We start from the raw sequence: 23,375 nt of genomic DNA, 5'->3' as shown, positions 1-23,375 counted from the left end.
CACTAGTTCGCATGACACAACAGCTCATCGAGGGTTCGTTGAGGACCTACGGGGTGTGCTGGCCACCATTATGAATATGCAACCTCCGATGGGGGGCTGTGTCTTGTAAACGCAGCTGGCGGAGGTTATTTGAGGGTTAAAAACCATTGCATAACCCTACAACAGACTGTGGGCTATGCGAGGGTTGTTTAACCCTCAAATGCCCCCCCCCCAAGCTGGGTTTGCATGACCCAACAACCCCCAGTTGGGGGCTGCATATTCATGACCACCCAGAGAGCCTCGGCTATGGGACGGTAGAGAAATGTAATAAATAAATACAAATTAAAATCAATAAAATAATGATGGCCAGCATGCGCCACAGCTCCTCAGAGCAAGATGAACCTTCAATGGGCTGTTGTGTCATGTGAACCAGGTCACTATGTGAGGCTCCGAATGTTAGTAAGCCATAGTCTCCTCAAGTGACCACTCAACCCTCTTTCTAGGTCTCAGGAAAATGAAGGAGACATTTGCCTTCCCCAGTCCTTCAGTTTTATTTGAGACTTTACAATCTGAGTGTTTCTGTGAACTCCTGGTGGTTTCTAGAACAACAACAGTACCATCACCATAAAGACCAACGCTTTCAGGAACAGTGATTGCGGAACGAGACACTCAGCCTCAGAGTGGCTGGTGGACAGCAGCAACACACCTGGTAGGAAGATACCTTATACCAGGCTTCCCCAACCTGGTGCCCTCCAGATGTGTTGAATTATCAACCTCATCATCTCCAGCCAGCATAGCTATTGGTCTTGTTGACTGGAGATGATGGGAATTGTATCCAACACATATGGAGGGCACCAGGTTGGGGGAAGGGTGCCTCGTACTGTCTCAGACCGTAGGTGCATCTAGCTTAGTTCTGTCTACACAGATTGCTCTCCAGAGTTTCCGATAGGAGTCTTTCCCAGCCCAACCTGGGACCTTTTCCATGCAAACTATGTGCTCTTACCACTCAGCCCCAAGACTAACTCCACATGAGCAAAGCATCTGCATGCCTTAAAAAACCAACGTTGTCTCCCATAGCACAAAATGGACTCTGCTGAGAGTTTAGCACATGCCACAGTACAAGCTACAGCATCAGTGCTTTGTGAGGAACAATCAATGCGCACGAAAGGTTTTCTGCAGCTGACCACCTAGTTGGCTGCAATAAGCCTTGAGAAGTCTGTGAGTCTTGGCACAATTACGTGGAACCAGAATCTCTCGACTCAGTTCTAAATTAATATAGTTAGGCTTGGAATACAGTTCAAGAAAAATAATTACTGAGCTCCTACAGTAACTAACCCCAAATGGAGCAAAGTGGCTGAATGGGATCATTCTAATGGCAGTCTTATCAGCAGAGTGTCCAACAAAGGAAGTGGAAAAGGATTGTCTGACTGGCCCTCATCAGTGCCAATCAATTGAACACATGGTGGGACACAGAACCACACACATTACCATTGCTCCTTGGACATGCTTCGTACTTTTCATGGCAATCACCAGTGTTACATCAGTGTTTCCTGTGGTAATCATGCAAAGTACAAAGGGAAGACATGGTCCTAAACATGCAGTGGGCATGCATCAGGGAACGGCAGCCAATCAGGGCTCCCCAGTATATGACCCTGCACGTTTGTGAACTTGTGCCTGTCCCTCACACTTGACATGCCTAAATGTAAGAACATATATGGAAGAACATGAAGTATATGGAAGAACATATGACTACTGTCAAGTGTGAAGTAGCTCTCAGAACATCCTAGTTTTGAATAGGGATGTATGAAAGTCACTTACCTTTTCGAAGGGTGACATTCATGGTGGGGGGAGGTGCTCCGTCCATCCCCCCGAAATTCTCTCCGGCCACTACGCCATTTGTGTTCCTTTTTTTCTTTTTCTTTTTGCTGTAATAGTCTACGTAAAAATTTACGTAGGCTAAAACAGCAAAAAAAAAAAAAAAAGGGAATGCAAATGGCGGCTGCCATAGCTGATGCCATTTGCGTTCCCTTAGTTTTGCTGTGATAGGCTACGTAAATACTTACGTAGCCTATCACGGCTTCCGGAGGGATGCAAATGGTGTCCTTGCGCACGGCTACATGGAAGAAGTGAATGGCTGCAGCAGCAGGTAGGTGCTCTGTTCCGGGCCCATTTCGCGGGGCGGGGGGGCGGGGGGGCTTCGTTCTGCCATGGATTTCGGGGGGCCGAATGCAGTGGCATTCGGCCTCACCGAGATTCATGGCGGAATTCTCTGACATCCCTAGTTTTGAATCACGATCTTGGTATGTGTGGGGATGTATGAAAATTTAATTTCCATTTGCAGATCACTAAAAAATGTGCTGTTTACAACCCTGAAGGGGAGCATATATTCTCTGAAAACGTTTGCAAATTTCTGAACTTGCGATCATGTTCTAAAAACATATATATTTTTAAGAAGTGCACAGAAATGTGCACTTTTCTTGCTCGAAATGCTCACTTTTCCCCTCCAAATGAGCCAAAAGACAGGTCGAAAATCAAAATGGACATGGGCTGAAATCTGTTTTGAAATTATTTTCCAGAGAATTTAGTCGAGCTCAACAATTTCTGGTTCTTCTTTCCCTAGGTATGTGTCGAAACATTCACAAGATCAGCATAACATTTGCATAACACCTACTGAAAAATCAGCTCAGAACAAATGGGTGTGTGAATCAGACTGTAGGTTTTTTCTTAACTGACTACGTGTTTAGCCTAGTGCAATGAAGTCATGGACATGTGCAATGGTAATAAACAGCATATTATTATTATTATTATTATTATTATTACAAATATAATATACATTGTTAGAAGAAGTTACTTCCCCAGGACCACATAGGAAGATAAAATCAGGATTAGAATGTGGGAGTTCTCCATTTTTGGTTTCGTGATGCTAGGCCTCCATTCTAAATATAATCAATATAGAAGCTAAAAGCAAACACTTTTGGCTTAGTGTATGGAGAGCTAAAAGAAAAGTGACAGAATTATATTGGCAGTAATGCACTCCACACTTCCATTAAGTTTACAGGGAACATTTCCATGTAAACTGTCAAGACAGCCAACTTCAAATATTTTGGAGAAATGTTTATTTAACAACTGAATACATGCTAAAAGAAATAATTTACAGCAGCAGTTTCATTACACCCCCCCCTCCAGTTTTCTAGTTCCCATCTGAGTTGGAGCAATATAAATACAGAAGTGGAATTGTTTACTACCCAGTAAGGAATGTGCCTTCTGGAATGGTACACAACAACTGAAATAGCATGTAAACCACCTTTTCCCTCACTTGAGTGGTGAAACTTTAGGCATTCTGACGAATGCATTGAAATCCCTGTAGATAGCAATACCTCACTGTACCTCCTTGCTTATTGAGAAATATTTACATTTCTGCTGGCTAATGGGTAGGGCACAGAAACTGAACTGGTAAACTCATTCCACGGGTCAGTACTAAATAATATACGTTTATTTTAAAAGCGAAGGGAGAGAATGCCTAGATGAGTGTTCACATGCATTTGATTTCCTAGGTGTTTTTTTTAAATGTGGTGACCTGACCCATGAATGGTCTGAAACTTGTCATGTACCTTGATGCATCCTTGATGCATCCAGCTGATTTAACGGGGTGTCAAAGAGCTTATCATAATGCAGAAGTGATTGTGCCCGTGGATCTCTTTTGGTGGATCAGGACATGTGACTTTTTTTGGGCCCTGAAGAAAAGACTCATTTCCTATGGTTAATACTATAGCCCGGGGTGGACAACTTGTGGTCCTCCAGATATTTTGGTCTACAACTCCCATCATCTTTCACTGTTTGCTGAGCTGACTAGGGATGATGGGAGTTGTAGGCCAAAACATCTAGAGGGCCATATGTTGCCCACTCCTACTGTAGCCCTTTAAGGCTGCAATCCTATATCCACTTGCCTGGGAGTAAGCTCACACACCTCAACCTCAGTGGGACTTAGTTTGACTAGACACGAATAAGATTGCACTGCAAATCCATTAACACTGCAATCTGATACATGTTTACTTTGAAGTAAGTCCCACTGTGTCCAATGGGGCTTACTTCTTAGTAAGTATATCGAGGATTGCAGCCTGTAAATTTTTAGGCAACTATTGAACAACCCCCATACTGATCCTTATCGATATAGAAGAAAAACTAGCAAGGACACTCTTTTTTTTAATTTGAGAAGTTGCTTCAAGACATACTCAGAAAGTCTGTGGTTGCACCTAACAGGATTAATCACTTTGAAGCCTGCAATCCTAGACACACTTACCTGGGAGTAAGTCTCACTGAACTCACTGGGGCTCACTTCTGAGGTGACATGTAGAGGATTGCATTGTCAGTCCCATTTAAGTGCCGTGGGAAAGATAATCATCTAGGTACATGCTCTCGTTGATACTAATCAGTTTTGATATTATTCCTAGCTTTTGCTGGGACTGGCCCCAAATTCTTTATTCTCTCCTCCATAAATTGGACATGAATCTAGTGACATTCTGCTAATTCCAAAGAGCAAGTGTAAATTATGTCTGATCTTATTCTCCATATGAGTGTGTTCCAAAACTTCACCACTGCAGGGGATTCTTGTTCCCTTGCATAATGTGAAGTGCTCTGCGTACACATAGGTTTCGCTCCTTTCACGTGCAAAGCATTCTTTGGCTTATAGAACTAGTATGGAGGCTCCGGCACATGTATTCATGTGCTGCATCACAGCCAACTATGTCACAGCAAAGGGCAAACACTGTGCAGAAACCATTTCTGCACCTGGATTGCTGTCTTGGATCTCCACGGGGAGATGCCATTAGCTACTGAGGGAGGGAAAAATCACCATGCATCTAATGCACAAGGGTGTTTCTTGCTCAGGGTGTTTTTTGCACTCCTCCATCTATGTGGCCACCCCCATTTGGACCACTAAGCAGATGATTAGAAGAGTCAGAAGGCCATTGTACACATTCAATCAAATTATGTGTCGAAGTAGTAATCTCTACCACTCTAGATTGCAGGTGAGAGCATCACATTTTTGAACACTCCTCTCTCTTAAAAACACCCCCCCTCCCAGTTGTCAGGTCTGGCTCCAGCAGGTGGTGACTGAGGTCAGGCACTTTCTAGTAGAGGTGTATGAACCCCACTCACCGGTCCAGTTCGGGGCATCCACGGGAGGGGGAGGCGATCCGTCCCTCCCCCTGGAATCCTCCCTGGCCAGCTCCGCTCCGTGGTGAGGCTGCGGAGCTGCCGGCCGGGCCCCTCTGCAGCTGGACTTCCTCTTGTAGTGCCTGTCTTGTAGCAGACGCCATTTGTGTCCCTGCTCTTTTCATGATAGGCTACATAAATATTTACGTAGCCTATCATGGCAAAAGCAGGGATGCAAATGGTGTCCGCTACGCCAGACGTCATTTGCGTCCGCAACCCAGCAGCGGATGGCTGTGGACTGAAGAGGAGGGACCCGGACCCGGCCAGCGGCAGGTAGTGTCCATCCTGACAGAACCTCACGGGGTGGCGGGGGGGGAGTAGTCTGTTCCACCTCGGACTCCGGGGGGCTGGATTCTAAAGAATCCAGCCTCATTAGAGTCCGTGGCGTATTTCTATGCCATCCCTACTTTCTAGGGGCACAGAGGGGTGACAATGAGGACACCACTCCCATCATGCCAGCACCAGCATTATTTGTACGGAGCACCCAAGCAGATCAAAGTCTGCAAGAGAAAGCTGGCAATTTAGGCACCTTGCACTTTCTAAGCTGTGTGGGCCCACGGAGTGCGACTTGACCAAGGGCTGTCAAACCCGAGAACCTTGAACATAGAAAAATAGCATGTCAGGGAAGAAGATAAATGGGACTTTCTGCATGCCATGCCAATCTTCTCTGCAGAAGGTCAGAGGAACATAGGAAGTTGCCTTATACTGAGTCAGACCATTGTCAACACTGACCAGCTGTGACTCTCCAGGGGTTCAGGCAGGATTCCTTCTAAGCCCCGCCGCTCCCATGACTACCTGGAGATTCCTGGGATTGAACTTGGGACCTCCTACATGCAAAGCACGTGCTCTTCCACTGAGCTATGGCCCCTCCCTTTAGGTCAACTTGCCTGTATCCAGGAAAACAGTGAAGCATTTACCTTCAGCCCAAAGTAGTTCAGTCCATGATTATTACATGACACACATAGGCTGATCCAGAGTTGGCAATGGCGATCATCTGTTTGGCAGCAACGGCATTGAGGAATCCTTGCCATTTTGTTTCAGGTATCTTCAGATAATATTGTAATTCAAAGGAACTCTGTTCAAATAAACCACCAAAATCATCTGGGTATTAGCTTTTGGCTTGCTTGCAATATCCCTCGTTAATGGAAGAGTCTATATAGGATACTATTTAACACAGAAACAAACAACTATTTAAATTCCCTGCAAAGTTGTGATGTGTTTAAAGAACAGCCATCACTTTTAACTGGCTTTAGTTGTCAACTGCAATTCTAGCTGATACATTTTAAGTGGTGAAGGCGAATTTAAATAAGCAGGGCTGAAATTTAAGGACATATATGGTTCTGGCTGTTACTATCCATAGGAAACAGTATGGATAGAAATTAAAGACAGCTTTTATTCACTGCATGATATTTTACATTATACTTCCTTCAATATCTAAAAAGAAGGCACTAATGTAGAAGTTTGGATAATATGCATTTTTATTTAGACTACCAATGCAATCTTAAGCCTGTTTACTCAGAGGTAAGCCCCACTGATAACAGCAGGGCTGGCTATGTGTTTAGGATTGCAGTATGAGTCAATTACAGAGCAATCCTGTGCATGTCTACTCAGAAGTCAGTCCCACTGTGTTCCATGGGGCTTACCCCCAAATAAATGGGTAGAGGATTGCAGCCTTAGACTGTAATCCTAGGTGCTTGGACACTCAGGGGCCATATGTTGGATCTCCTCCTCTAAGGATGGAGAATCATAGAACAGTAGGGTTGGAACAGGCCTACAAGGTCATCGAGTCCAACCCCCTGCTCAAGGCAGGTATCCAAGTCAGAGAGCATCCCTGACAGGTGGCTGTCCAGCTTCATCTTGAATGCCTCCAGTGTGGGAGAGCCCACCACCTCCCTAGGGAATTGGTTCCATTGTCGTCTTGCTCTAACAGTCAGGACGTTTGTCCTGATGAGGTCCACCTTCTGAACATGGAACTCTGATGTTGGAGATGGGCAGAAGAAGGCATTCTGGGGGAGGGGGTGGCAGTGGAACCCTCCCCCCAAATCAGAAGTACATCTACATCAGCTATGGAGATGGTGCAGATTAATTAATTTCAATGGGAGGTGCTTTTTTTTTTTTTTAAAGCTGGGGAAAATGGCCATACCACTGCTCTTCCCTCATCCTGCCAGCATGAGCCCGGAAGTTTCCTCTGCCCTTGGATCTCTCTGCTGGTGGCGACAGGTTTGCTCTACCCATTGATGAATCAGTTATAAGGCAGATGCTGCTTGTGACCAGTTAAATCCTTTCACGCTTGCTAGTTCTAGTTTAAGGGCTTCTTTGAAACTGGCAGGGGTGGGGGTGATGGTGATGGTGGGGCAGTTAAGTGTTTAGATGACATTAACTGAAAATGTAAAAAGATGAAGTTTGGTATTCTGAGAAATGGAAGGATGATAAAAAAAGAGGAATGAATGGATAAAAGAATTGTAAGAAATAACTCAGTATTCTCACACATCCTTTGTCTCTGTTATTTATGCTAAGAATTGGAACAGTGAGGTTGAATAGCAAAAAAGTCATCTTTTTAAAAATGGAAGTCCAATTAAGCTCCGAGGTGCAGTATATCAGTGGCACACTTATGTGCTATTTCAGTACAATGGAAAGATGGCGAATTCCTTAAGGACTGGTGTGGCCACCAAATAGCTTTTTACAGCCTGAAAATACTAAAAAAAAAGAAATGGAAAGAAGGAATGTGTCTTCAAGAAGGTGTAAGGGAGTAAGGGAATTGCAGAGACATGCAAGCAAAAAATTGGAAATGAAAAGTTACAGAAGAGGTTATTGCTAGCAAGGGATCCTGGGAAACCATAGCATGGATTTCTGTCAGTATTTTTTTAATGTTAGAAGAGCACATAAAGTACAGGCCACTCTTTTACAAGGAATGTGATCTATTAGTACTTAACCAAAAACAACAACTAAATTGCATAATTTGTCCTTCTGTCAGCACTGTTTTGACCAAATGAGTAGTAAAACTAAGTTCAAAATGGTCCTGGCATTTCCCCTAGCACTGTACATATTGATAGTGATTTTAAATGGACTGGACAAGGAGTTCCGGTCTCGTCAGTTTGGAAACACTGTTGTTGTTCTTTCTGTGTAAAGAACTCCATGAGCATATATATCTCAGTATGTGACCATGCTTTCACACATTAAGAGCGCAATCCTATGCATGTTTAGACAGAAAAAAGTCCTACAACTCCCAGCATGCTGCAGCCATGTTTTCTATCTAAACATGCTTAGGATCACCCTAAAAAACAAGGTCATAAACAATCCCAATGCCCCTTTGAATAATGGGTATTGGGACAAAAAGTGGAATTGGAGGGGAACATGGGAGGCACAGATGAGCCTCCTATTCCCAGTAAAGATCCAATGTGTGTGTGTGTGCATGTATGAGAGGGAGAGGGAGAGGGAGGGGGAGGGGTTGGAGGAGGTCTGTATTGATTCTGAAAAATTCTCCTTGAAAATAATGCCAAAAGTGGTTGGGACACTGGGATGGAAGGGAAATCTAATACTCACTCTGGGCAGTCTCTCATAGGCACCCATGAAGGTCACTCCCAAATGTAGATAGATCTATTGCATCCATGCCTCTCATGCTCCTGATGACTTACTTTAGTTTTTCTAGGGTACAACTTGAAATGTCCCACAATCATTGATTGTGGAGCGAATTAATTGAAAAGTTCAATCTGAAAGTGCCCAGAGGCATTGTCATACTTCTATTCATTGTAAAAGAATACCCTTACATTCCAGTATCTGTGTTGGCAGAAAACTTAATAAAGTGGTAAGTTTCAATGCCAATGAAGTTAAATAAAATAGATCCAGTATAAGTGTAAACAAAGAGGACATACATCGATGACGTCTTTAGAATTAGGAATTTGGGTTCTTTACTGATCTACTTTAGGTCTACTTAGAGGATTAAAAACCCTACTTTAGCCTCCAAACATGACTGCAACAAAAAGATTTGGCTGGCCTTGTGAATGAAAGTGTTGTGTGGTATATATTCATATTTACTGCATTATGAGTCATAGTGAGAACAATGGATCATGGTTTATCATAAAGTTCACCTCATGGGATTAGATCTTAATAAAAGCATTGTTCACTTGGGCAATGAACATGCTTACAATTGCACATTTTCTTTAGTAACTTTAAGTAGATATTCTACGGACACCAGAGGAACACAGAACATAGGGATAGGACACTCAGCTAACCCAGCCGAGGATTATCATTCTGTAGGGCAGAACGCAGATCTCCAGATGTTTTGGACTTCAACTCCCAGAAGCCTCTGCCAGCATGGCCAGTGGTCAGGAATACTGGGAGTTGAAGACAAAAAAATTGGATATCTGCTTTCTGCCCATCCCTGCTGTAGGGAATAGGTACAAGCATTTTCCCCAACTGGATGTATAAGTCATTGTGTGAGCTGAACAGTTTTACATTTGTGTGTGGGGGTGGGAGGAGGTTGGTGCATGCAATCCTTTGCCCCCAATTAAACGCAGGGTGGGAAATGAAACCTACACATGTTCAAACCCATGCATGGCACACCTGGCTCACCAATGCCTTATATGCATAAAAAGGAGGAATGCTCTCAGCTGCTCCCTCCAAAAATGATGATCCTTGGCTGTGTGCGTGCGTGAGTGTGTATGTACATAAACTGGCAGCAAAATATGGGATGAAAGCTAAGGAAAGAGTTCTACTGAACTGAAGACCAAGAAAGGAAGGAAATCAAATTTAGAGCTACAAATAATTAGAACACAGATTCCCAAAGGAGGGGGTTTGGATATGACATGACAGACAGATTCTCAGATGTCTCTGCATTTAAAAATAAAAGTCCACACGCATCGTCCTTTCACCATCTTCCATATATAAAATACGTGGGAACAAGATGCACATGTAGTCATAATCATATCTTGGGTAATGAACAAAATGGATACCACTGAGGGGGCTATCAATATTCCACTGGACAGACATGTTGAGTTGCTGCTACCAAGGAGATGTATGGCTAGTTTGCACTGTCCTCTTGACCTCAGTGAGAGGCATTCTGGGAAATGTAAGCCAATCACCACCTACATTGAAGAAGGAGGCCTGGCTAATGTTTCATAGAATCATAGAATAGCGGGGTTGGAAGGGGCCTACAAGACCATCAAGTCCAACCCCCTGCTCAGTGCAGGAATCCAAGTCAGAGCATCCCTGGCAAGTGGCTGTCCAGCTTCATAGAGTCATAGAATAGTGTGGTTGGAAGGAGCCTACAAGACCATCGAGTCCAACCCCCTGCTCAATTGTTGTTGTTGTTGTTGTTGTTCAGTAGTTCAGTCGTGTCCGACTCTTCGTGACCCCATGGACCATAGCACGCCAGGCCTTCCTGTCCTGCACTCTCTCCAAGAGTGTGCTCAAGTTCATATTCATTGCATCGGTGATGCTATCTAGCCATCTCATCCTCTGCCGTCCCCTTCTCCTTTTGCCTTCAGTCTTTCCCAGCATCAGGGTCTTTTCCAGAGAGTTTTCTCTTCGCATTAGGTGGCCAAAATATTTGAGCTTCAGCTTCAGTATCTGTCCTTCCAATGAGCACTCAGGGTTGATTTCCTTTAGGATGGACTGATTTGACCTCCTTGCAGTCCAGGGGACTCGTAAGAGTCTTCTCCAGCACCACAGTTCGAAAGCATCAATTCTTTGGCGCTCAGCCTTCCTTATAGTCCAGCTCTCACAGCCATACATTACTACTGGGAAAACCATAGCTTTGATTAGACGGACCTTTGTCGGCAAGGTGATGTCTCTGCTTCTTACTCTGCTGTCTAGGTCTGCCATAGCTTTCCTCCCAAGGAGCAAGCGTCTTTTAATTTCATGGCTACAGTCACCGTCTGCGGTGATCTTGGAGCCCAAGAAAATAAAATCTGTCACTGCTTCCATTTCTTCCCCTTCTATATGCCAGGAAGTGATAGGGCCAGATGCCATGATCTTCATTTTCTTAATGTTGAGTTTCAAACCAGCTTTTGCACTCTCATCTTTCACACTCAACAAGAGGCTCTTTAGATCCTCTTTGCTTTCTGCCATTAGGGTGGTATCGTCTGCATATCGGAGGTTGTTGATAATTCTCCCAGCAATCTTAATTCCGACCTCTGATTCATCCAACCCGGAATTTCTCATGATGTACTCTGCATATAAGTTAAATAAGCAGGGTGACAATATGCAGCCTTGTCGTACTCCTTTCCCAATTTTGAACCACTCAGTTGTTCCATGTCTGGTTCTTACTGTTGCTTCTTGACCCTTGTACAGGTTTCTCAGGAGACAGGTAAGGTGGTCTGGTACTCCCATCACTTTAAGAATTTGCCACAGTTTGTTGTGATCCACACAATCAAAGGCTTTAGCGTAGTCAATGAAGCAGAAATAGACGTTTTTCTGGAATTCTCTTGCTTTCTCCATGATGCAGCGAATGTTGGCGATTTGATCTCTAGTTCCTCTGCCTCTTCGAAACCCAGCTTGTACTTCCGGTAGTTCTCGGTTCACATAGCTGCTGAAGCCTAGCTTGTAGGATTTTGAGCATCACCTTGCTGGCATGTGAAATGAGCACAATTGTGTGGTAGTTTGAACACTCTTTGGCATTGCCCTTCTTTGGAATTGGAATGTAAACTGACCTTTTCCAGTCTTGCGGCCATTGTTGAGTGTTCCAAATTTGTTGGCATATTGAATGCAGCACTTTAACAGCATCATCTTTTAGGATTTTAAATAGCTCAGCTGGAATATGGTCATCTCTGCTAGCTTTGTTGTTACTAATGCTTCCTAAGGCCCACTTGACTTCACTCTCGAGGATGTCCTGCTCAAGTTCAGTGACCACACTATCATGGCTATCAGGGACATTCAGATCTTTCCTGTATAGTTCTTCTGTGTATTCTTGCCACCTCTTCTTAATCTCATCTGCTTCTGTTAGGTCCCTGCCTTGTTTGTCCTTTATCATGCCCATCTTTGCACAAAACGTTCCCTTGAGATCTCCGATTTTCTTGAAGAGATCTCTAGTCTTTCCCATTCTGTTGTTTTCCTTGATTTCTTTGCATTGTTCATTTAAGAAGGCCTTCTTGTCTCTCCTTGCTATTCCCTGGAACTCTGCATTCAGTTGGATATATCTTCCCCTTTCTCCCTTGCTTTTTGCTTCCCTTCTTTCCTCAGCTACTTGTAAAGCCTCATCAGACAGCCACTTGGCTTTCTTGCATTTCTTTTTCTTTGGGATGGATTTCGTTGCTGCCTCCTGAACAATGTTACGGACCTCCGTCCATAGTTCCTCAGGCACTCTGTCTATCAGGTCTAATCCCTGAAATCTATTTGTCACCTCCACTGTATATTCATAAGGGATATGATTTAGGGCATACCTGAATGGTTTAGTGGTTTTCCCTACGTTCTTCAATTTAAGCTGAAATTTTGCAAGAAGCAGCTCATGATCTGAGCCACAGTCAGCTCCAGGTCTTGTTTTTACTGACTGTATGGAGCTTCTCCATCTTTGGCTGCAAAGGACATAATCAATCTGATTTCGATATTGACCATCTGGTGATGTCCATGTGTAGATTTGCCTCTTGTGCTGTTGGAAAAGAGGGTTTGCTATGATCAGCATGTTCTCTTGGCAAAACTCTATTAGCTTTTGTCCTGCTTCATTTTGTACACCAAGGCCATGCCTGCCTGTTATCCCAGTGATTTCTTGACTTTCTACTTTAGCATTCCAATCCCCTATGATGAAGAGGACATCTTTTTTTGGTGTTAGTACTAGAAGGTGTTGTAGGTCTTCATAGAATCGATCAACCTCAGCTTCTTCGGCCTCAGTGGTTGGGGCATAGACTTGAATTACTGTGATGTTGAATGGTTTGCCTTGGATTCATACTGAGATCATTCTATCGTTTTTGAGATTGTACCCCAGTACTGCTTTTCCCACCCTTTTATTGACTATGAGTGCTACTCCATTTCTTCTAAGGGATTCTTGCCCACAATAGTAGATATGATGGTCACCTGAATTAAATTCGCCCATGCCTGTCCATTTGAGTTCGCTGATTCCCAAGATGTCGATGTTCAATCTTGCCACCTCATGTTTGACCGCCTCCAGCTGACCTTGATTCATTGATCTGACATTCCAGGTTCCTAAACAATATTGTTCTTTGCAGCATCGGATTTTCTTTTCACCACCAGACACATCCACAGCTGAGTGTCCTTTCGGCTTTGGCCCAGTCGCTTCCCTCTTTCTGGCGCTACTTGGAAATACCCTCTGCTCTTCCCCAGTAGTATATTGGACACCTTCCGACCTGAGGGTCTCATCTTCTGGCGTCATCTCTTTTAGCTTTGTGATACGTTCCATGGGGTTTTCTTGGCAAGAATACTGGAGTGGGTTGCCATTTCCTATTATGCTATTAATAGACTGCTATTCAGAGTCCTTTTGAAATCAAAAAGAAAATATACAGCTTAAGTCAACTGAGTTTCCCTTTGTTGTTGCAATCAGTTTCTCTTTGTATCAAGTATTATACAAGTTGAAGTTGCTCATACTAAACAACTAAGGAGAAACAACTAAAGAGAAGGATGTCCATGCAACAGAGGTTCCTTTGCCAGAACAGCTTGGTTCGGAAGGAGAAATTAGGTGGACGTTACTCATCATATAGAATGCCTGCTGAGTAGCTGTGTAAGTTTGCTTAATGTTTAGAATGAATTTTGAAAAACAAAGAAACAAACAATTAAAATTGAGCAACAGAAAACCATGAAGTGATCCATAAAGGGGAACCCTGCTCAATGCAGGAATCCAAATTAGAGCATCTCTGACAGATGGCTGTCCAGCCTCATTTTGAATGCCTCCAGTGTGGGAGAGCCCACCACCTCTGGAGGTAATTGGTTCTATTGTCGTATTGCTCTAACAGTCAGGATGTTTTTCCTGGTGTTCAGCCAGAATCTGGCTTCCTGTCACTTGAGCTCATGATTCCATGTCCTGCACTCTGGGATGATCGAGAAGAGATCCTGGCCTTCCTGTCTGTGACAACCTTTCAAGTCCTTGAAGAGCGCTATCCTATCTCCCCTCAGTCTTCTTTTCTCAAGGCCAAACATGCCCAGTTCTTTCAGTCTCTCCTCATAGGGCTTTGTTTTCAGTCCCCTGATCATCTTCGTTGCCCTCCTCTCAACCCTCTCCAGCTTGTCTGCATCCTTCTTCAAGTGTGGTGCCCAGAAGTGGACACAGCACTCCAGATGAGGCCTAACCACTGCTGAGTAGAGGGGGACTAGTTTCATCCACACATCTGGTAATGCCTGCTCAACTGCATGTGCATCTAGCACCACAACCCTAAGCATATTTACGCAGAAGTAAGCCTCCTTGAATTCAGTGGGACTTATGACCTAAGAAATGTGTTTAACATTGCAATAGAATCGTGTATACAAAATCAAATAATACACACATTCAGATTGTATCACGGTAACTTCCAAAGCCTGCTCTAGAATGTTAATGCACTGCATATACTGTTTTCTTCATGGTTCACCTAGTAGAAGATCCATTCTGTTGTGTAAAGGTTAGTCCTCCAGTTCATAACCCTCTGTTGGCAGAGCTCATAAGGAGCTTGTACTGTTTAAATATTTTGAGTATAATTCAAGTAATAACATTAGCTTTGTGCACTCATCCCTTTGATAAGGATGCTTTCTACATCCAGAACATATGAAATTTTCGGAACACAAATTTGGAGGAACATCATCTTGATGCAGGGAACATAATCTGCCCATGGAAATAAGCACGTCTGCAGTTACCAGTGCAGAAAAGCCTGCCAAACAGGGAAAAGAAACCCCACATTTACCAATGAAATAATGCATGGGGAATCTGAGGTTATGCTCCTGTATAGATTAATTACACCCTAAGTTAGTACATTAAGTGTTGCATATCTATGTAGGCATGGCAATGTGTATCTGCACAGCCATTTGCCTTTTTTTGGGGGGGGGGGTCTGGATTGGGGCCAACATGCTAACCCAGTGGTTTTCAAATTTCTACCTTCAAGAAATATTTTCTTCCTTAAGTTGTATGCCCTGCAACCTCTATTGTGTTGCAAAAGATTCTGGGACATGTTCTAGAATCTAGATTGTGCAATCAGTTCACATGACACACTGCCCAGGTCTGTTAGAACTAATGATTACTTTATGAGCTGAAACATGCCCCATACTGCCCTGGGCGCTGGGCCTGGAATGACGGGCAAGCAGGACTACTGATCTTCTCATGGAGACCTGGAGAAGCCTCCAAAGAACACCTAGCTTCTCCAGAACATGGTATGAAAATTATTCAACTAACAGTCTCAAAGAATCAACTGATACAGTATTCAGTTTTTGCCATCCATATAATAAGATCATGAGCAGAGGAAATATTTTAATGCTATTCACAGTCCTTTTGAAATCAAAAAGAAAATATACAGCTTAAGTCAACTGAGTTTCCCTTTGTTGTTGCAATCAGTTTCTCTTTGTATCAAGTATTATACAAGTTGAAGTTGCTCATACTAAACAACTAAGGAGAAACAACTAAAGAGAAGGATGTCCATGCAACAGAGGCTCCTTTGCCAGAACAGCTTGGTTCGGAAGGAGAAATTAGGTGGACGTTACTCATCATATAGAATGCCTGCTGAGTAGCTGTGTAAGTTTGCTTAATGTTTAGAATGAATTTTGAAAAACAAAGAAACAAACAATTAAAATTGAGCAACAGAAAACCATGAACCTTTCCCCCCATAAAAAATTAAAAATTAGAATATTAGAATATTGTCAGACAAAAAGCCTATTCTATTTTGTTTTTTCAAAAAGAGCTATCTTTGACTGCATATTGGTTGTGGTACATTTAAATAATTGTTTTAATAAAATACATCTTTAGGTCAAAGGTTAGGGAAGTCATCAGTAGTAGGTCAGAATGTTCTACTCGCTGCTCCTGTTACTTTGATAATTAATGGTAGATGGCGGTCCAACTCCAATAAACAATTGCATACAGTATTGATTTCATTCTTCCAGTACATATATAAACAAGAGCACTAGTAGGCAAAAAACCCCCCAAAAACACAACACCCCAGAAAGGAAAAAAAGTCTTGCGTACACCCAAATGTGAAGGTGTTCATCAGCTTTACAAGGTCCATGCAGTTTTAGTCAAGTTCAAGAGAAATAGCTTAGCTGATGAGAGCTGTTTTGTCCCTCCCCCTTTCATTCCTCTTTCAAAATGGCAGAATGACAGATGACGCTTTTATACCTCAGTCCAATGGGAAATGCCAAGTCAGTCTCATTGCAGAACCCACGGAACAATAAGTTAGTTTCAGAGCGAGCTGATGTCCTTGAAACACTGGGGATAAGCAGGACACGTCCAAAGGAATATAAAAAACAAACAAACTGGGTTCATTTTAAACCAGGTGGAAATAGTTTGAGCTCCCCAGCTCTTTGTAAACATCCACATAAATGCCACGGAAAAGTTCATGAATATTGCATTTTATTTCCAGTTATCTGTCTATGCAAGTCTCTACTTGGATGAAGTTCCTAGAGGTCATTGTAGCTCAGACACTCCGTGGTGCCCGCTCGAACTCATGGGTCCTCCGGTTCCTGCCTTTCTTATTCTCTTGTAAATGCTTCCACTTGTTTGTATTCACCTGGGCATTGGTGGGTCTTTGCCGGCGTTGTTTGCGGTCCCTTTTCCACACCTGCTCACAAAACTCATCCATTGTATTAAGGTTGGGGTGGTTGATGAGCTGCATGAAGTCCCTATACCAGACTTTTTGGCTCGGGGTCATGCTGTTGGAAGCTTCTTTGACCTTGGAACTATCACCATCTTCCTCTTTATGAAGCAGCTCTTCCAGGTGTTCCGTATCTATGATCTCCAAGGTCACCTTGAGAAGCGTTTGCATGAAGCCATGCTCTACAGCATGACAGAAATAAACTCCTGAGTCCTTCCGCTGTAAGCTTCGCAGGAGGAGACCTTGTTCTGTCCGGATTAAACGATCGTCTACTTTGATCTGTGATGGAGGAAAAGACATGGATGACTGCTTAATCAGTTCTGTCCAGTTCTCTTATAAAATCTCAGCACTGTGCGCCAGTATGGTGCAGCATGACCTTCCCTACCTGGGTGTCCTCCAGATGTGTTGATCATGCTGGCTGGGAATGCTAGGAGTTACAGTCCGACACATCTGGGGGACACCAGGTTGGGGAAGGCTGGTGCAGCAGATGGACTGTTGGACTTGTACCAGGGAGACCTGGGTTGAAACTATGCTTAACCATGAAGCTCAGTGGACATGACTCTTTCTCACCCTAAGCTGTCTCAAAGGGGTGTTTTTTGAAGAAAAAACAGAATGCCGCTCTGGTCTTTTTGGAGGGTGGGTGGGACACAACTGTGATAAATACCCTGTTTCCTTTTCTGACTTGGTCATTAAAGAACTGAGAAAAATAACTAAGCGTGTTAATAGTGTGTCCATATTAAAGCTCTTGTCCTCCCCACAGCGAACATATACAGGCAGCTGTAGCTGACCAGGACTGTTGCAGGACCAGCTCAGGCTAGCTAGGCAAGTTTCTTGCATATCCTGGAGGAACTGGTGTCTGCCTTTCCCAAGGACTGCTTCTCATGCACCTAGGGATGGGTGGATTCCCTACTTTCCAGTCCATGGGGGAATCTGCCCGGGGGTGAGGAGATCCATTTCTCCCCCCCGGAATCTTCTGGAGTGGCTCCACATTAGGAGGATTCTGCAGAGCTGCACTCCTGCTCCAGATGGTTTGCGATACGGTAATGGCAGCCGCCATTACCCTATTCCTTGGAGAAAGACAGCCACAAATGGCATAGTGGATGCCACTTGCAGCCGTAAAGCACTGAGTTTAACCTAAATGCAGCCGTAAACAGCTGCAATTAGGTTAAACTCAGGGTTTTACGGCCGCAAGTGGCGTCCACTATGCTATTTGCGGCTGTGTTTTTTCCTGCGATAGGCTAGCCATTTGAGTCCGCGGCGGAATTCTCTGCCATCCCTACATGCACCTGGTCGGATATTATAATATTCATCTCTGATAAATGCGACGGAGAAGAAAAAATTGATTTTCAAAGGGCTACAGAATGGATCTACACTTAGGACAATAAATATTGGCACAACACTTTCCTCTCCTGTATGCTAAAACAGAGCTTAGAGGACCTCCTTAATTACCAATGGTAGAAACAAAAATGCATGTCAGTGCACAGCTTCTGTGGTGGTGGTACTTGAGAGCAAGCCATCTGGGGAGGCAAGGAGTAAGGCCTGGGGTATTAGCCTGCCCTCCACTGTCCCTCCAGAAAAATTAAATTGCTGAAAAGTGATGGTACATCATGTGTCTCTCTGTGTGTATGTTCCATCAGGTTACATTTATAAATAATAAAAAATACATTTAGAGTGTAATCCTATGGGTTGCACTCCTGATAGACAGAGGGCTCTGAATTTGGAGCCCTCCGCCTCTCCAGCAAGATTCAGGCAGGCCGAGAGGAGGACCATTCAAATTGCAAAAAGTATTTATCTTTTGGTTGCCAGGGAGGGACTGGAGAGGTCATAGGATTATGCATATCCTGGCCTCTCCTCTTTCCTCCCACCAGCACACCCCTTTTACTCCCTCTCCAACTTCTCTTATGAAGTCACAGTTGCCACAATCAGGTATCTGCAGTCATAGCTCTGTCTATGGGTGCAGAGAAGGAGATCTGCAGCATCCTATGGTACCCAGGCACTGTCTAGGGGACAAAGGATTGCTCTATTAACCATCTTTATCCATGGGGTTTGAGAATAACACATGCTAGATGCTAGCCATACTGTTATAGGAGACACACACACACACACACACACACAGTTCTTTCCACTCTTTCAAAAAGAAATAGATCTGATAATGAACTTTTGGAAACAGAATGTTACAAAACTTGTTGCTGTGGCCATGGAGTGAATGAAATATGTCCCTTGGATCCTTCATGCAATACCATTTAACTGCCTTACTAAGTTCCCTTCAACTTCCTTCCTTCTTTCCTTCCCCTCCCCTCAGTTCAGGTAAAGCTGCCTAGCCAGCAGGGGAAACGTTATTCCCTTAAAAATGAGGTGATGAAGTGACCTTGCAGGCTAGTGGGATGTCTACATTCCTCCTAATCCCCTTGAGTACCTGGGGAAATGAAAAGTATAATTTTATTATTCTATAGGTAACTGCATAAAGAGAGTAGTAGCGAGGGTGGGGAGGCACAGAACTCATCGTTTAACAATTTTTTGTATAATAGGGAGATTAGAAACTTAGAAAGTTTAGATGTCAAGTGCCCTGTTTAAAACTAAAGGGCATTTCTTGTTGTTGTTACAATGTACAACGATAGCCCAACCTTGGGCTTTTAAAAGGACATTGCTGTGGGATCCTCAAATGGGGTTCAGAGTGTAAGCAAAAACCAAACAATTACCATGGATGCATTTTAAGAACCCACATTAAGAGCTTTTTCTCCATGAATTGCCAGCATGGGGCCCTCTGAATTGGGATCCTGGAATGGGTAGTAGGAGAGTTTAACATTTCTCCCTCCCACTGTGGTCCCAATCCATAGTGATTTGTGGAAGAAAAAGCTTGCATTGAAGTGCAAACAATGCAATAAATGCCATTGCAGTTTGGCCCTAAGAATTGGTATACCATAATGGCCAAGAACAGTCAGTAATATCTAGTGTTAGCCCTATGTAGAGTAGACCCATTGAAATGAATGGGACTTGTTAGATTAACAGTGTCTACAACCCATAGGGTCCAAGAGAAAGTCTGGCTATTTAAACTGGCACCAGTTTAATTGATGTACCTTATGAGGTAAATATTGGGTCACGAAGGCAATATATAGGGACCGCCACCCTCTCAGTGTTCCAGCATTCACTCAGAAGGCTGAGTTTAGGAGATGCCAAAACTTCTGTAACATATGCAAATAGCCAGACTTTCTGTTCTTTCTGAGATAAATATATTGGTATGGGCCTTTGTCTAATAATTATGACGGAAGGAGTAAACTTGCATCTGGCGTGGAATGTTTTAGTTGGCAGTTAGGGGGCTCACATAAATGAATGTTCCTCTATTTAAGAAATTGTCCTGCAGGTCAGGGACAAAGTGAGGCTAAACCTTCTCCCTGACATTAGTTTTTTATTTGGAGGGGATTTTTTTTGGGGGGGGGTATGGACCATTCCATCCTATGAGCCTCCACCTGAAGTCTGAAACACAGGTTACTGAGAACTAGGCCTCAGAGACCGAGTTTGAGCCAGGAAGTGTCTGGTTCAGATCTAGAGGCTAACATTTAGAACCTTACCTCTTCCTTTCGGTCATCACTTTGCTTCTGGAATTGCCAGTAGACCAGGGCACGCTGAGATTTTGGACTGCACTCCAGGAAAGTGCTGCTGTTCTCCACTCCATAGATAATCTTCTCTTCAAGCCCATGTCCACTGGGGCTATCTGCAGGGAATGATGAAGAAAAAAAGTATATAATTTAAATATTAGGAGAAGAAGTTAATGTGCCTTTGGAAAGAAGCAAGCAGAGTAAAGTGTTGGATTGCCAGACAAGTATGCTGTTTGAGGTGTTGACTCAAAAAGGAATCCATCGAAACCCAACTGAAGGGACCGGACATTGCACAGTGGCAGTTCTTGGTGGATTGTACTACATTTCCTGTACAGGGTCTTACAAGAAATAGTATAACATTTTGAGGAAGAAAACCCAACCACCTGAATTCAGAGACATAAATAATAATAATACTGGCAGTGGAGGCTGGTGGCTCCAATTTCAGTGGGGCTGTCAATCCATTCTGGTTCTCCATAACTCGGAAGGAGCTATCCAAGATGCTAAACCCTATCCCCAAAATAGGTTCAGCACCTTGGATAGCTGTCTTAGAGTTCTGGCTGGTTCTGACTGAAACCCAGCATGGATTCACAGCCCCACCGAAATCAGAGCCACCAGCCTCCGCTGCCTACGGGGTGCCATTAACAGCAGTTTGGGGAACATCCCAAATCCGTTCCAATGTGAAGTAACACTCTGGGTTGCTCGCCCACGGTTAAACCATCAGAAGAATGCTGCCTGCCACCCTGTCACTTCTCCCTTCCGGCATATCAAGTTCCTCCACTAGATCTAAGTGGAGTTGCAGTGAGGTTAAAAGAAGTTGGAAGAACTAATCAGGAGTCTTCTCACTTAACTGAGGACCTTTCATAATGTCTGCCTCAAAATGAAGGGCATGATGTCATAACTATGATTAAACCGTCAGGAAAAGGGATATTGGAAGCACTTTGGACACTTGAGATTAAATATGGCACTTAAATCATTAAATGTATGAGAAATAGGGCATAAAGATAAATGTTCTTTAAAACACTAAAAAAGAAGAAGGTTGAAACGCTAAACAAAAATGTTTAGAATACTGAAAAAGATACTTATAGTGCAATTCTATAGTCCCTGGGACTATACACATACAAATAGTGTGTAGTGGATCTCCCCCTCTGAGGGCAGAGAGAGCTCTGACCTTGGAGGAGGAGATCTGACCTCAGATCCTGCCCCCCAGCCCCCATGAAAACTTCTGCATTGGGGCTATGACAACAAGAAAGGTGAGAGGGGAACAGATTGGGGGTGTGGTGTTGATGGCTCAGTGGAGGATTTGGATCTACAAAGCCTTCCCAGCGTCCAACCACACTCCCAACACAGGGGTGTGTGTGGCATAAATAGGAATGTCATTGACTGACACTGGCTCTTCAAGGTTTCAGGCATGAATCTTTCCTAGCCTTACCTGGAGATGTTGGGGACTGAACCTGAGACCTTGGGCATGAAACCAGTGAGCCAGTGTGGTGTAGTGGCAAGAGCGTTGGACTGGGAGCTGGGAGATCCGGGTTCTAGTCCCCACTCGGCCATGGAAGCTCACTGGGTGACTTTGGGCCAGTCACACACTCTCAGCCCAATCTACCTCACAGGGTTGTTGTTGTGAGGATAAAATGGAGAGGAGGAGGATAATGTAAGCTGCCTTGGGTTCCTTGCAAGAGGAAAAAAGGCGGGGTATAAATGCAACAACAACAACAATAATAATAATAATAATAATAATAATAATAATAATGAAAAGCAGGTCCTCTACTTAGTTACCTATGAACCCTCCTCAAATTGTATGTCTACACCCATTCTAGGATTGTTCTGTTCTTAAATGAGAGTCAAATGTTTTAAAAACAACAACAACAACCTTATTTGGGCATTAATTAATTACATGAGAAATATATAATAGCTTAGAAAAGAGTTATTCAGAACTTCAGAAAGACTGAAGGCAAAAGGAGAAGGGGACGACAGAGGATGAGATGGCTAGATAGCATCACTGATGCAATGAATATGAACTTGAGCACGCTCCGGGAGAGAGCACAGGACAGGAAGGCCTGGCGTGCTATGGTCCATGGGGTCACGAAGAGTCGGACACGACTGAACAACAACAACAAGAAAAGAGTTATTAGTTCCCTGTATTAGTTATTAGTTCACTGTTATTAGTTCACTGTATCCCTTAGGTTCAGGGTAGACATTCATTGGGCTTAATTTTTTTTGAGATATTTCTAAAATGGGGTGAAAGTGTTCAATAAACAGGGTTTGGGTGTGGTGTCAGAAGATCTAATTATGCCTCAAGAGGTCTATGCTCATAAGACTTTAATAGAAAACTATAAAATGTACGGCTTTCAAAAAGTACTAAAATGTGTTTAGATTATATGGCACCGCAGTGTGTTGCAGCAGCTGTTAATGACCAGAAATCTTGTTTTTGTGGAAACAATATTCAATTAATCATTTCCTCTTGTAAGCCGTATAATTTATGGAAATGTAACATGGCTAATAAACTAGACCTTATGGACGGGTGAAAGAAGGAAAGTGAAATAAATTACTTCCTTTTTGTAACAACATTGTTTTCAAGTTATCCATCAATTTGCTGGAAATGTTGAATAGCTTTTGGGTTCATGCTGCAGTGCTTCTATGCCAGCAGCACAGAGGCATTAAGGTACATGATTTCAAGACTTCATCTCTCTCTCTCTCTCTCTCTCTCTCTCTGTGTGTGTGTGTGTGTGTGTGTGTGTGGAAGGTAGAATAATTTTGGAGAGCATATGCACAATAAGGGGTAAACAACATAATATTGAGTTATACCGAATATACTTTTTCACATGTGGAAGGTGTCTTCTGCTGACAGAAAGGATGTTTTACACCTTACGCTTGA

General features: G+C 43.4%; 1 protein-coding gene across 1 annotated transcript in view; it reads right to left on the bottom strand.

Moving 5' to 3' along the window:
• Window positions 1-15,525: 15,525 nt before the first annotated feature.
• SEMA3A (semaphorin 3A) overlaps window positions 15,526-23,375 on the bottom strand; it is a 314,016-nt gene continuing 306,166 nt past the window's right edge. The window contains exons 16-17 of the mRNA XM_084811846.1: window positions 20,474-20,616; window positions 15,526-17,183 (exon numbers count right to left, since the gene is read on the bottom strand). Of these exons, the coding sequence (XP_084667972.1) occupies window positions 16,728-17,183; window positions 20,474-20,616 (599 nt within the window). The 3' untranslated portion in view covers window positions 15,526-16,727. The remainder of the gene's footprint in view (window positions 17,184-20,473; window positions 20,617-23,375) is intronic.

This window comes from Heloderma suspectum, chromosome 7 (assembly GCF_057233095.1).
Source record: "Heloderma suspectum isolate Gila_16-S chromosome 7, 16-S_ref, whole genome shotgun sequence".
Lineage (NCBI taxonomy): Eukaryota > Metazoa > Chordata > Lepidosauria > Squamata > Helodermatidae > Heloderma > Heloderma suspectum.
Note: the sequence above shows the minus strand (reverse complement) of the source record. Positions and strands in the feature narration are given on the sequence as shown.